Source organism: Coffea arabica, chromosome 9c (genome assembly GCF_036785885.1).
Source record: "Coffea arabica cultivar ET-39 chromosome 9c, Coffea Arabica ET-39 HiFi, whole genome shotgun sequence".
Classification (NCBI taxonomy): domain Eukaryota; kingdom Viridiplantae; phylum Streptophyta; class Magnoliopsida; order Gentianales; family Rubiaceae; genus Coffea; species Coffea arabica.
Genome location: NC_092326.1, coordinates 5,006,013 through 5,020,402, shown reverse-complemented (window position 1 = coordinate 5,020,402; position 14,390 = coordinate 5,006,013). Strand labels below are relative to the sequence as shown.

At 35.1% G+C, this 14,390-nt stretch overlaps 1 protein-coding gene across 1 annotated transcript; it reads right to left on the bottom strand.

Moving 5' to 3' along the window:
- Nucleotides 1-1,593: 1,593 nt before the first annotated feature.
- Nucleotides 1,594-4,367, bottom strand: LOC113708045 (uncharacterized). Its single transcript, XM_027230492.2, has 2 exons — nt 3,339-4,367; nt 1,594-2,462 (listed from the first exon to the last, which is right to left on the bottom strand). Exons 1-2 carry the CDS (start codon nt 4,068-4,070, stop codon nt 1,743-1,745), a joined length of 1,452 nt encoding a protein of 483 aa, XP_027086293.1. The 5' UTR covers nt 4,071-4,367; the 3' UTR covers nt 1,594-1,742.
- Between the last annotated feature and the right edge of the window lie 10,023 nt (nt 4,368-14,390).

The window sequence follows — 14,390 nt, the reverse complement described above, 5'->3', positions numbered from 1 at the left end:
AAATTCAGACGAGCTCTTCTTATATTCCTCAGGTGAGTGACCCAAACGGCAACAAGTGGAGCAATACGATGGCATATCTTCTGTCACAATTCTTTGCCAAAAACCTGCCTCCCCTTCGACAGCTACCCATACTCTCAAAATGACTGGCTTCACTACATCAACCTCCATGCACACCCTAGCCACACTAGGCCTTGTGCCAGTAGCCGTTGCTGAATCCAGAAATAAAGGTCAGCCGACTGGAAATAAAATGGAAAACAAAGAATGTTTATCAAAATAATGTATTGGCAGAGCCGGTAGATTCACCCAAACTGGAACAATAGACGATTCCTTATGCACGTGGAACTCTCTAGTCCAATGAAATACTCACATCGGAAATTTTCCCAATTGCCAAACCCCTCTCATCCAAATCCTATTAAAATCTACCTCAGCTGAACACTTAATCAAAATATGTCTATAGTCCATCAACCCAATAGAAACGTGGTCTCTCAGATTTAACGTTGCAAAGAACTTGCGAATTTCTTCTAAAGTAGGTCGTCCATGAGAGAATTTCCCAACCAAAGCCTATCGAAATGGTGCCGCAACCCTGTCCGCATCTTCTTTAGAGAAAACAACCGCAGCCTCACCCTTGTACAATGTAGTCGGCCGAATTTGGATTGTGGACGCTGCCGGCTGTAAGAAGAGTTGGGAGAAGGATTTTTTCACTGATGGGGACATACTTTGTCCCTCAGCCGAGGGGTGAAGGGCAGCCATGAATCATCAAGGCGGTATAAGGAACACAGGTAGCTTCTTTGAAGAAGAAGTGAAGAATCCAACTTCAAATTTGGATGGGTATTTCGTCAAGCAGTTAGCGTGCAGAGTTGGATAGATGAAGCCATGTACCCACTTTTGATGGATTGATCTTCGTATCAACAAAATTGCTTACTTCGGTAAGAAAGGAAGAGCAGGATCGGCACCAATTGGTGGATCAAACTTATAAATTGGGACACTTAAGTCGCTAAACTTATAAAATGGGACACTTAAATCTCTAAACTTATAAAATGGGGCATTTCGACCACTAACGGCATTCAGGATTCTATCAACAATTTTCTTTAATTGGGAGGCATTTATAAGTTTAGGGACTTAAGTGTCCTATTTTGAAGTTTAGGAACTGAAGTGGGTAATCGTCCAAAGTTTGGGAGGACAAAGTGGAATTAACCCCACAATTTATTAGCTTTGTTTTACTTATCAGCTGTCATTATCGGCTCTCGTTCCTTTATTCTTTCCTTGTAATCGGCTGTTGTTGTCGCGAAGTTTATGTCCTTGATGCCACTCAAGGAGGGATGAATAGCGGTCGTATTAGAAGTGAGAAATTTATTGGCACAATTCATAAGGCTTTCCCAGTTTTGCTCACATAAATTAGGTAACATGCTATTGCTATCGACAACATGCTCATCAACAACACTTTGTTGTCCGAAAAAATCGGGGCAAAGACATTCATTTCAAACACATTGATACATCATGTATTTATTTGAGATATTTCTAAGGAATGACCCATTAATACACTTAAATTAAATCTAATTTACTATATGAATACATACAACCACAAGTATAAAATTACGTTCAAACACATTTTCAAATTAATTACACTTTTTTGAAAGACTAACACCAGATACTTGTCTCAATGAGTGCGCATCGAACACCCATGTTATTTATACACCTACAGGCAATCAAACATTCCACTGATCTATATACTCAGTGCAACCTTAAGCGTTGGTTGAGACGGGAGGAAGCCCACGAATAAAATTAGATACCTGGTTGTGCATTTTAGTTATCCACTGGGCCAATATCAACAAACATATGTTAACTGGGCGAATATTACAGCTAATCATCGTGACCACAATGAGCAGAATCACAACTGTATTGTTCAATTGATCACCTCTGGTGTGTTTTGGGGCCAGCGCAACTAGTGATATAGCATAAGTCAATGCTACGGTTGCAGTTGCCAACCCCATCAAACAAGACAAAAGTCTCATTAAGTGCCTAGAACGGTAGCGATGGGTCGATCCCCTCATGAGCAAGACAATTGCGGCCAAGGATGAAAGAAACGCAACGGCACTTGCTCGAATCAGATACCGGTAATAGGTGGGATGGGTCTGTGCCATGATGGGGTCTCCTGCTCTATGTGGATTAGGTCCTTCATTTAACTCATCTTGCCACGCCCCTCCTGGAGGGCTTATCACAGCTTGAAAGGCCATGGTTGCTATGAGCGAGAGCACTACCATTATTGCATCTCTTCTCTCTTTGAGCCTCACCTGGTACTCTCCTGGGTCGCGGCCTCCTGTAATGGCACCGATCGACGTAAGAGAGCTTTCAATTTCGGTATCGAAGTTCTCTTGACCCCGCAAAAGTGATAAAGCTTTTCTACCTCTTGCATCCTTCTGTTTCACCCAAACTTTGGAGTAACCAAGCAAGTATTTGATTGTCTGCATTTCCGAATTAGCAATTTAGCTTTAAAATCTAGATCAAGGGTGGTTCCATTTGGTTGTTCCTTGGTACTTTTGTATTATTTTAGAGCGCCAAGGATCTTTTATGTCAAACAAAATATGTGGTCATCTGGATTTGATAGTCACGTAATTAATCTTTGAAAGCATAAACATTTAATGACAATTACAAGAGATTGTCAGATGATCTTGGTGCCCATTGAAAATCCAATCTTTTCTTTATCCATATAGGTAACCCAATTTGGATACCATTCGGATATTGTTCGTGACATTTATTCAAATAACAAATTTAGACTAAGAATCAACGTAATGACACATGAAGTTGTCAAGCCAAATAAGAAATTACAAAAACTCAAATGATCCAATTAGATTTGGAGCTTGTACAATTGTGCGATTCTTGAAAAGGTTTTAAAACCATTTTTTGTTTAAAAGAAATTTCGAACCACCAAAATGTGGAAATGGAACAAAAATATAAGAAAATGAAAGGAAAATGTACCTTTCAATTTCCTTAGGAGAGAATAATGCTACATGTTGTTAAAGGAATAATTTCAAAAACCTCCTTTGAAGCTTTTAACAATTTTGCTTAACATCCGTTTAGTGATCTCCCTTACTTTGGGGTTTTTGGTAACAAGGTCAGACCCCATCAGAAAAAGTGATTGAAAAAGTTGAAAGAAAATTTTGATGATAAAATTATTCCCAAGTTATCCCTAGAAATGTGTTAGGTGAAATTGTAAGAAATCTAAGGGATGATTTTGAAATTATTTCTATAATAAAATGATTTTTTTTAACCATAGAGATCCATTACTTCTTAAAAAAAAATCACAAGAAGATTAAAAAATGAAAGAAAATAAACACAACCTGGTTTTGACGATAGTATATGGCCATGTGTAATATGGTCATTCCATCCTCATTTTTGGCGTTCTGAAACCATACATCTTTTGAGATGTCGACTAGCATCTTCAAGGCCTCCAGCTGATTATACTTGACACATAAATGCAAAATGGTCCCTCCCTCGTCTGTCTTCTCCAGAGCTGCTTGAAATCCGGCATCAAGTAGCTCTTGCAAAACTGCCAATCTGCCATACATGGCAGCAAGATGTATGGGGTTTCTGCCATTTCCATCACGGGCCAAGCACAAAAAATAAGCAGCATCCTCACTTCTGCCCTTCGGAAGCTGTGTATCTTTTAATCGGTTGACTAGCATCTTCAAGGCCTCTAGCTGATTATATTTGACACACAAATGCAAAATGGTCTCTTCCCCATCTGTCTTCTCCACAGCGGCTTCAAATCCGGCATCAAGCAGCACTTGCAAGACTGCCAATCTGCCATACATGGCAGCAACATGTAAAGGGTTTCTGCCTTCTCGATCACGGGCCAAGCACAAAAAATAAGCAGATTGAACTTGTAAGATTGCTTTTACAAAATCTACATGGCCCAACATTGCTGCTATGTGTAGAGGATTCTTATCCTCGCAGTTCAAAGCAGCTTTATCAAGAACAAGTGGATCTTCTCCGAGTAACTGATGAAGAGTGGTAACGTCACCTTTTAGTGCGGCATCACAGAGCCTTTTCTCCATTTCTTTCTCATCCATGCTGCCTAAATTCCTCAGCTATATAATTGCTGCACTAGATAATTGCTTTGCACGGTTATGTATTTGAGATTTGAGGAAATCTGAACCAAAATATTAGAATGCTGAAAGGCACTTCTAGGCATATATGTGATATAAATATTGCTCCATTTAGTTAATTGCAACAATGCTCGTTTGCCTAGGCAGCTGGGAAGCCTAAGGAACTCAATAAAACTTGGTGTAAGGTTCTCACAGCCACTCGTATTGATATATATAGTACTGAAGATACTAAGACCTTGGTTCGAGTGTGTACTTTTAATTCAGGAAGTATTCCACTTTTCTCATTTGTACTCTGGTTGCTATGCAAGGAAAGGCTTGCAACAAGTGATACATTGAGAAAGTGGTGATGTTTCAGTGGGTCTTCTGTGTGTGAACTTTGTAATCCAGCTGAGCAATCCATGGTGCGTCTGCTCTTTTCTTGTGTTGTTCTGGTGCAGTATGGAAAAAGGTTCAATCTGTGTTTTGTTTAGCAGTGTTTTGAAAACCGGACCGGACCGGCCGGTTCGACCGGTTGAACCGCGAACCGGCCATGGCTCCGGTCCGGTTCAATGCCAGGTTTGACTTTGTCAAGAAACCGGTCAAAAACCGGTCGGACCGCGAAACCGCTGAACCGGATTTGAACCGGTTATTTCCGGTTTTTGAGTTTTCCTTTTTTTTTTTTGGCAAGATGTAGTTATCAAGATTCGAACTCAAGACCTTTGTAATAGAAGACCAATGTAGTAACCGTTGCACTATCACATCTTATTAGTTGTTTTTGATAACTTATTTATATAAAACAAACACTCATATTTCTTTTGTTCCATTTTTTTTTACAAAATATCATTCTTTCATGACTCTTTCTTTTTAATCTTCAACACACACACACACACACACTCTCTCTCTCTCTCTCTATCATCTTTTCTTTTACCACTCATTTTTTAATCAAACCTCTTTATTTTTAATTTATTGATGTTTTCTTCCATATTTTAATTTTGTTTTTGTCCATTAAATTTAAAAAAGTTAAAAAAGAATTATTTTTCTTTAACCCAATTTATTTAATACCACAACCACTCACTTTTATCTCATTTTTTTGTTTCTTATCAAATTTGCATTTCTATTTTCAATTCTCTTGATTTTCTTCGAACTCCAAACTTCCTTTTTTAAATTGCAAATTTAAATTCCAGAATGTAAATTAAAATTTAAGTTCACAATGTCTAAATTCTCATAGACGTGAATTTTGTATAATTTCAAATATTGTGATATTTTTGGATTATATTTAAGATTTTTTTGGTAGATATAATTGAAATTGAGATGAAATTTATTTGTTTTAACTTATAATTTAAAAAATTTATTTTCAAAAATCCAAGTTATTCAAAAATAGTAAACTTTTCATTATATAAAGTATTAAATTATCCATTACATGTCTTATTTTGTGCACATATATATTTATATAAATTATTTTTTAAAAAATTCATTGAAGCGAGATTGAACCGGTCCGACCAGTTGAACCTCGACCCTTTCACTTTACCGGTTCGATTAACGGTCCGGTTTTTAAAATATTGTTGTTTAGAGGAGCACTTTCCCTTGTTCTGTTGAAATCAGTTGGATATGTCAACATTGGCAGTCAAGTCCTTCGTCGATAAGTTCAAAAGATTAGCCTGGCTGCTACGGTCTATCTAGTATGGATATGGCTACGAATGGGGTCATCTTTGGGCATAATCCCACTACTATACAGAGTATTTTTTCTGCTGTCTTGGATACTGTTAGGCATGTTGGACCTACCTGGAAGAAAGTTCCACTGACCAAATCTAATCGGGACATCATTATGGATTATGGAATGGGCCATCACTCATTAGTGTTTTGCAAGCGTTTGATGGTTAAATACTAAAGGTAAATGGTATGGGAACTATAGATGTTTACTTTTGATGAGCTGGATGCTCCTTGTACATGTTTATTGAATATCAAATAAAGTTGCAAATTTACTCGGAAAAAAAAAAAGACATTGGTTCTCAAAAAAATTGATGACTTCATTAAAAATGAAGGGAAATGTTAATTGCACTCTATTTTTTGTTAATTACACTCTCATATTTTTTTTTATCATATAGTCTAATAAATGAAAATCATATGATAAAAATGATAGTAAAAATGTGATTAACAAAAAATAGAATGTGGGATTAACATTGCTTAAAATGGATGTCTCTTTAGAAGGGGCTTCCTGTTCAAGGCAGGCATTACTTGGACGGTGAAATAGGAATCACATCAATTTGAGGAGTCATGAGTTACTTGTTTAAGGAAGGAATCCTTAGACAAAATGTTGATGTTATTCCTATTCCGGGCTGTCAGGGACAACTTTAACTTTGCTTGAGACCTTAGTAAAATTAAAATTCTCATTCCTGAAGATTTGGTTGTCCTTGAGACCCGGCAATATTGGAAGTGAATTAATAGAAATAGTTTGATGAACTAATTTCATAGAAAAGAATCAAGGATTGATATACGATCAGAACCCCAAAATAACAAGAATCAAACTAGAATCTAATATGAAAATGTTAGATTAATACAAAATAACAAGATTCAAACTATGACGCATCCCAAGAACTAAGTATAAAACCCAACTAACACAAAAGTATCAAATTTCATGTAATTGTCAAAAGAGTTAATTATTACAAAAAGTTGTAGATATGCCTATTTATAGGCTACAAAGTTATAACATAAAAAAGAAAGAAAAAGAATTTTAAAAACTTTAAAAAAAAAAAAAAAAAATCGTGTCATCATGTTGTATCAGACTCCACCACTTAAAAAAAAACCTGCTCCCGAGTATTCCATGAAGAAGTTTGATGCACAAACCACACTAAAGCATAGTCACGATCCTGCCACAAATTCTGTATGGACCAAAAAAACACTCCAAACTGGACCATGCTATCAATCTGGAGCTTTTCAACACTAATTTGAATGCAACTATCTCGTGGTTCACCATTGCTAAAATAAATTTGCACTTATCCTCCCGAACAACAAGAATCTCCACATCTACGGGGCTCTAGTTCATCAAAATCTACCATATTTTCATCCATTTGATGTGTGCTTGTCGCGGCCCATTTTTTGATCAAAAGGAAAAAGGAAGAGCAAATAGGCTTTGGGGAAGAGAAATGGTTTTGAAAACACAAGGGCCTAAAAATAGGACTTCAAAAGATTACAACAGTTTGGATCCAACAAAAATAGTCTAATACACACACAGATATATATATATATATATATATATATATATACATATGTATATAACTACACACACACACATATATATATATATGTATGTAGGTATATCAGCACCCAAATAATTAAGAAATTTAAGTGATTTTAGAAAAAACTACTCTAAGATAACAGATTATTGATTAAGAAAATGAATAATTGTGAATATTGTTCTTGATTACTTATAGTAATATTTCAAATAGATGATGAAGTAAAGCAAAGGATGGAAGAATTTTACTATTTAGAGTATAGATATATAGATACATAGATATCATGGAGACACAATTAAATACTTTAAAAGACAAAAAGATGAAAAAGAAATTAAATATAAATATGTTCAACAGAGACAGATAGAATTACTCACTGACCTTACAATTCACTATAAAAATTATCATTTAAATGGATAATCTTAATTACTAAGATATTGTTTCTAAAGGATTAAAGATTGAAAATGACTTGGTAGAAATTCAGTAGACAATAAAATACTTTGGGAAACATTTATTAGATAAATTAGTAGAAATAGAAATAAGGATTAATAGATTAGAAGAAAAAATAATTAACGAAACTGATATTAAAAAAACCAGAGACTAAACAAATATATGAAATAAAAATGAACAAGCTTTATTTAGAGCAATCCCAACTATGAAAATACTAAAGGATTTGTAAAATGAAAAATTTTATACAAGCCTCTAATTCAGATATTGAAGAACTAGTAGATCAGAGAGGACACTTGAATTTAGATAATACATTTAATATAAAACCAGATATTAAATAAGATTCCTGAAAATCCAGCCATTCTTGATATCCCAGTATCTAGCTCAAATACTCCTAGATATGTTAATAATAGCTTTAATAGACCTGCTAGAGGATATGCTGCGGTCCATTCTTTAGGAAAAAATGTAGATTCGAAAGGATTTACTCCATTAGAAAAATTGAGACCCGAAGCAATACAAACCTTTTGGAATGTATCTGGATGTAGACTGTGTCTTTAAATACTGGAGAAGCTATAGATAAATGGGAAACAGCTTTAAGATTAGTTGCAGCCATTTATGAAATGGATTATAATACAACTAAAAGATTTATTGAAAAAACACTTGTTAATAGTACACTCAGGTTTTGGAAGCATCTTAGTATTGAAATTAAAAACACCATATTCTCTGATAATGATTCAAATAATATGATAACAAGAGCAGTAGAAGCATTCATATTAGAATTTACTGGAGAAGGTAATATTCTAAGAGATAGAACAAAGGTAAAGAAATATGAACAAGACCGATAACATTACAACTTTGTGACGTACGAAATTTATAGATATATATGTATTTTTCAAAATTATTATTATCAAATTTATAATCAAATAGATAATACACAAGTATATTTGGATTTTTTTTTGTAACTAACAACCATTCTAACTTTATTTTAAGTGAAATTTAATAATTATCTTTGATTTTTTATTTGACTCCATTATGAAATGTAAATTTCGTTATATTGATGCTTTAATTTCAACTATAAGGGTGTTATATATAGTTTTTGAAATCATAGGGAATTATGTGAAAAAGCGCTAAATTACATGGGGATAAAGTACATTTTGCCCTTAATCAAAATTTCTAATTTCTAGAGTTTGAACTTTAGATCAAAACTTCTAACTTGCCGCTAGGCATGTTTAATAGAAAAAATTTCATGCGAGGCGAACTTCTTAATTTCTTGAATTACACAAAGACGAATTTTCCATGGAATTGCTACTGTATTGCAAACTAAGCTGATCACAATCTTCCAGTCCATTTGAGCGAGCGCTGGCCAGAGTTGTCAATCAATACAGAGCTTCAAACCCTGCTTCCATGTCAACCCACCAATAAAATTGCATAAATATCACGAATAATGCTTCCTCTGCCAGAGAATGACAGGGTGTCAGTCTGTGCAATAATAAAAATCTGCTCAACTAAAGTTATTTCTGTAGATAGTGGTCAGCAGGGTCGAATCCACAGGGACTGGGAGTAATTGTTTCTTTTCAAATTCACAGTGACAAAGGGGGGTGTTTTTATATTAGGGGTGACAATTTAAGCAATTCAACTAAAAGTAAAATAATAAAAATAAAATAGTCAACTAGAAATTAAATAACAATTTACTAAAATCAAATGAATAATAATTAAGGATCTAGTCAAGGAATAACTTCAGTAATGGTTCACTTAATTGTTCATTGAAACAAAGGCAATTCCAATTATTTATTAATAAATAGGTTATAACTGCCAAACAAGCGATGACAGTCAACCCCTCCTTAGTGTGTCGGTGATTAAGGTACGCCCGTTAATCACTACTCTAATTGAGAAACAATCTTAGGTACGCCCGTAAGATTTAATTCCCCAATTGCCTTACGTATTAGAGGAGCCCTATTCTAACCAAATAACACACTACCAGGGTTATTTTAGTTTAGCCCGCGTATTCCGCTGACACAAATCCAATCATGCCAGTTATCACTATTTTGAGACAATTAAACAATTACGGATTTAACATCCCAATTGACAATAAATTATCAAATTAACTAATTATCCGGATACAAGACAATTAATTAATTAAACAATCATAAGCACTGTAACCAGGGAATATGCGAATACCAATAATTAAAAGAAAAAGATAAAATTAAATCGATCTCACAATTTTAAGTTAGCCAAAACCTCCGTTGTTCCTTGACTAGACAAAGGGATTTAACTCATCCCTTATCTATTCCTACCGAAAAGAAAAGAGAAGAAACTAAAGATGATAGGAAAAGTCAAAGGCTAAATCTCTACCCCTGACATGCACAGGAAGTAAAAAAAAGAAGCCAAAAGGGAAAAGTTCCAAAAGCTATAAGGAGTCCTCCCCCTCTGCAACTCCATTCCTCTTCTATTTAATTATTAACTAAGCCCTCTAGGTGCGGTGGCTCCCAACAGGAAGAAGAAGCCCTTCAGCCGTCCTTCCTTCACCGAATTTACCAAAATGGGCGTAACATCTTCTTTTTCAAAAATGCTCCTGGGACGAGCTCTATCATCTGGACTTCTTTTCTGTCAAATTGGCACATATTATCATATTTTCGTTTTATTCCCTGAAATAGATGCAAAATACTAAAAGTGAGTAGAATTTAATAATTAATCCACGTCAGGTCAGGTAATAGGGGAAATTAATAATAAAATAAATGATAAAATTATACCCTATCAGAGAACCCCGGATTGCCTAAAGAAAATAATCCACGCTAAGTTTATAGAGAGAGACCTGGAAACATTGCCATGAAATTGGTACCGGTATCCGGACTTCCCTTTGACTGAAAATAATCCCTTTGATGTTTTTCAATGTATGCAACCTTTATGCCTGAATAATCTCCTGGTAAATACCTGTATTTCTCTCCTTATAGAAAGACAGAATCTTCGGTCTTCAAATCGTCCAACATATGAGGCACGGCAAAATCGAAAACAGTTTCCTTTACCTGAAGTAAGAAACTTATTTTGAGAGGCATATCAAATGAGGTTCGATTTTGGAGAAAAATATAGGTATGATCATTAGGCAACCAACATACGGATGTAAATAGTATAACACTACTAACTTTAGTCATATATCATGAAATCGAACTACATAATTGAAAATAAAAGTACACGACTTTTATCTTTAAAAAGTGATTATGTAGTTTTACTTATCTATTTGTTAAACCATTTATACAAATTTATGAAAATCTATGCACGAAAACATTTTGTAGATGGCAGTATGCACTATTTAGCATGTACAACTAATGGAAACGTTAAAGCGGCAACATGCATGAGTATCTGTACTCTTAACCACCATTGTAAATCTTGCAATTCCCTTTTTACTTCATATTGCTATTGTAACCTTGCCAATATTCCTATGAAACCTTTGGGGGGAGGGGGGATTGGATTTGTAAGACAAATTGAAAGGAATTGCCACAAAAGAAAAACACTTTTATCTTGATTTTGAGCAACAGTAACTGAGACTTCTTATAGTTCTAACAAACTCTACATAAACTTGAAACCGATGGTAGTTGTTGCACAGTAAAGAAACAATTTTACGTATTTTTCCTCCGTTTCTTTTAGGATATTATCTCCGAAGGCCATCCTAATTCATCTAAAGCATTAGCTAGAAACTAGACATGTTATATAATACCAGCATGAAACTAACAATGAGCATAGGCTATAAGTAATTTGAACTAGTAATTTACAGGGCATTTGCTAATTGAAGTTCCTTATTCTTTTCTTTATGTAGTTTGCTTCATGCAACTTATCTCTACCAAGAAAGAAGGCATATAACTACATAAGTAAACTCAAAAGAAACTGTAAGAAAACATATAAGCAACTAGCTTGAATAACTACTTTTCGCAATCCTAATGCTCGCTCAAGCTCACAAGCTAGGAAGAAATTTGAAGACAACAACAAAAATCTGGAATCTTATTCATTACATATCAAATGGACTCAGGAGTTCCCCCAAACACTTCAGTAGGCAAAGTTCTTTGGCCCTAAATGAGTCAAAGAAAGAAACATGTCCCCCCCAGTGAAGTGTTCTGAGGGAACTCTAGAGGACATCTGATGCTTTGTTAATTCATCCTATGCTTTTGATCAGCTTCGATGCTGCTATTTATAGAGCCTCTTTCTTGATGATTTGTATATGTGATCAGTGCATTGATAGCATTTTATTTTTTCCCAAGTGCTTTTCGTTCAATAAGCTAAGTAAGCCCTCATCTTGTACCTGAATGAACCTAGTCGTGATATGGGGCCAAATGAAAAAAATGCTAAACGGTATAACTTCAGTGGTCACCTTTCTTCAATCTTTCTTTTGCATTCAGTGCTTCCTATTTTTTCCCTTTGATCTGTCATTTTCAACTTGATGCTGCCATTGCTCCCTTATTTGTACTTTTGGACATATTTTAAAAAATCTGGCATTCTTCCCGTACATATGTGTGCATATAGCCTAGGCATTATCCCAAAAAATAAAGTAATCTAATTAATTACTATAAAGCTAAATCTAGTTTTGAATGCTTCTGAGCTTTTAACTACAATATTGCTTTTAATCTTAGCGGTTTGATGTTGCAATTCGAAGATAGAAAGGGACATGACATACGAGTGAAGGGAGAGTAGATTATACTGGATCGGTATCTACTGCTTTAGACATCTATGGTTGATAATATTCTCCTTTTTTCAACTGCTATATAATTCTGACCAGGTTCAAGCTTCTTCAGAATCTGGAAATTGGGTTAGAAAAACATTCTCTATGTGATGCTGTCTTGATCACAAAGGCCACCATTCTCCTTAGCAGATTCCACATGTGTAGACTAGATGATCTTCTCTGCAAGCAGCTTGTGGAAACAACTGGAAAAGCACCAAATGCCAAAACAACTATCCAAGAAGTACACCCAAAATGTGCAACAAAAACAATGATACATAGATAGCATTAACAATTCAGGCAACTATTGTTTTTCAGTTTCATCCTAAACCACTGCCTCCGTCAAGAAGAAATCGTAGAAAATTAGTCCTCCATTTTGTGTGTGTGTGTCTGGGGGGGGGGGGAGGGGGTTACATTTTATGCGAAAGCTGAATAGACATTCAAAATTGGATTTAGAAACTTTTCTAAATCATTGAGTTTCTTTTGTGCACATATGGAAAGTGCTTGTAGGAAAATCTGGATTTTGGGTATACCTTCTAAATCACTTCCACCGCTTTACCTTCTCCATGGATTCCCCAAGAGTTTGAGATCTTTACGAATGTTGATAAGCAATTTTGGAGTGACATTTAATTCAAGACCTAAGTAGGTTTGATGGGGCGTAGAGTGGCGTGTATTGACCAGGAAGTCTGTTGGCTAACTCAGCTTCTTTGGTCTTTGTTTGAACTGTTTTTTCTACACAAATGGTTTAGAATAATATTGGTGCTATATATTTCTTATTAAGTGCGTGACAAGGAGGTGACCCATGAAATTTCAAGCAATGCTTGAACTTGGTTGTTACTCGTTGTAAGTGATTTAGGCCCATTGGGGCTTATGTAGAGAAGGTGGAGCAGATTTGCTATTATCGATATTGGAGACATGCTAAAGTGGAGAATTGTTAAAGTGGCTTTGTCTCACATCGCCTTTTATTTAAGAGAACCTGTCCCTTAATTGCCTATAAATATAGTAGGCCTGTGATGGCATTAAGCGCACCAAACCAAAAGAATTTTAGTGGGTTATTTTGACTTTTGAATCATTAAACCTTTTGGTTAGTCCAATATCTTGGGCTCTCTTGTGTTTTAAGTATTAGATGTTTTACACCTAGAAATATTTTCCTAAGACATTTTTGTACTCTCTTCTTCATAGTAAAATATTGATCCTCCTCCGCCCGTAGACGTAGGTCAATTTAACCAAACTACGTAAATTCTTCTGTTCCTATTTTATTTATTTTTGCGTTGTTATTTGTCTTTTGGAGTTACCAAAAATTCTTTGGTCAATTTTTTAGGGTCAGACCTAACACATCTTGTGCCTAAACCTAGTCGTGATATGGGGCCAAATGAAAAGAGTGAGAAAGAATAGAACAGGAGTGATCCTTTCTTCAATCTTTTCTTTGCATTCAGGACATCCTATTTATTCCCTTTGATCTCTCGTTTTCAACTTGACATTACCAATACAACCTTATTTGTACTTTTGGACATGTTGCAAAAAATCTGACATTCTTCCGTACGTATGCTTAGCAGAAGTGAACTTAGTCATAACAAAAACAAAACTAATAATCCAATTAATCAGTGTCAAGCTAAACCTAGTTTTGAATCCTCCTGAGCTTTTAACTACTTTATTGCTATTAGTCTTAGCAGTTTGAATTAGTTTCTGGTTGGTGTAGACAATTGCATTTTGAAAATAATAAGGAACACGAGTGGAGAGAGAGTAGATGATGCTGGATCGGTATCTACCATTTTAGACATCTCTTGTAGATATTATTCTCATATTTTCATCTGCTACGTAATTGTGACCAGGTTCAAGTTTCTTCAGAATCTGGAAATGGGATTAGAAAAAGATTCTCTACGGGGTGCAGTCTTCATCACAAAGGCCACCCTTCTTGGCAGA

Bases quoted from the DNA above. Each gene is read 5' to 3' on its own strand.
- LOC113708045 (XM_027230492.2), bottom strand. From the start codon at position 4,070: ATGGATGAGAAAGAAATGGAGAAAAGGCTCTGTGATGCCGCACTAAAA. The intron at 2,463-3,338 runs GTTGTGTTTATT...TCGGAAATGCAG, and splicing joins TATACTATCGTCAAAACCAG to ACAATCAAATACTTGCTTGG.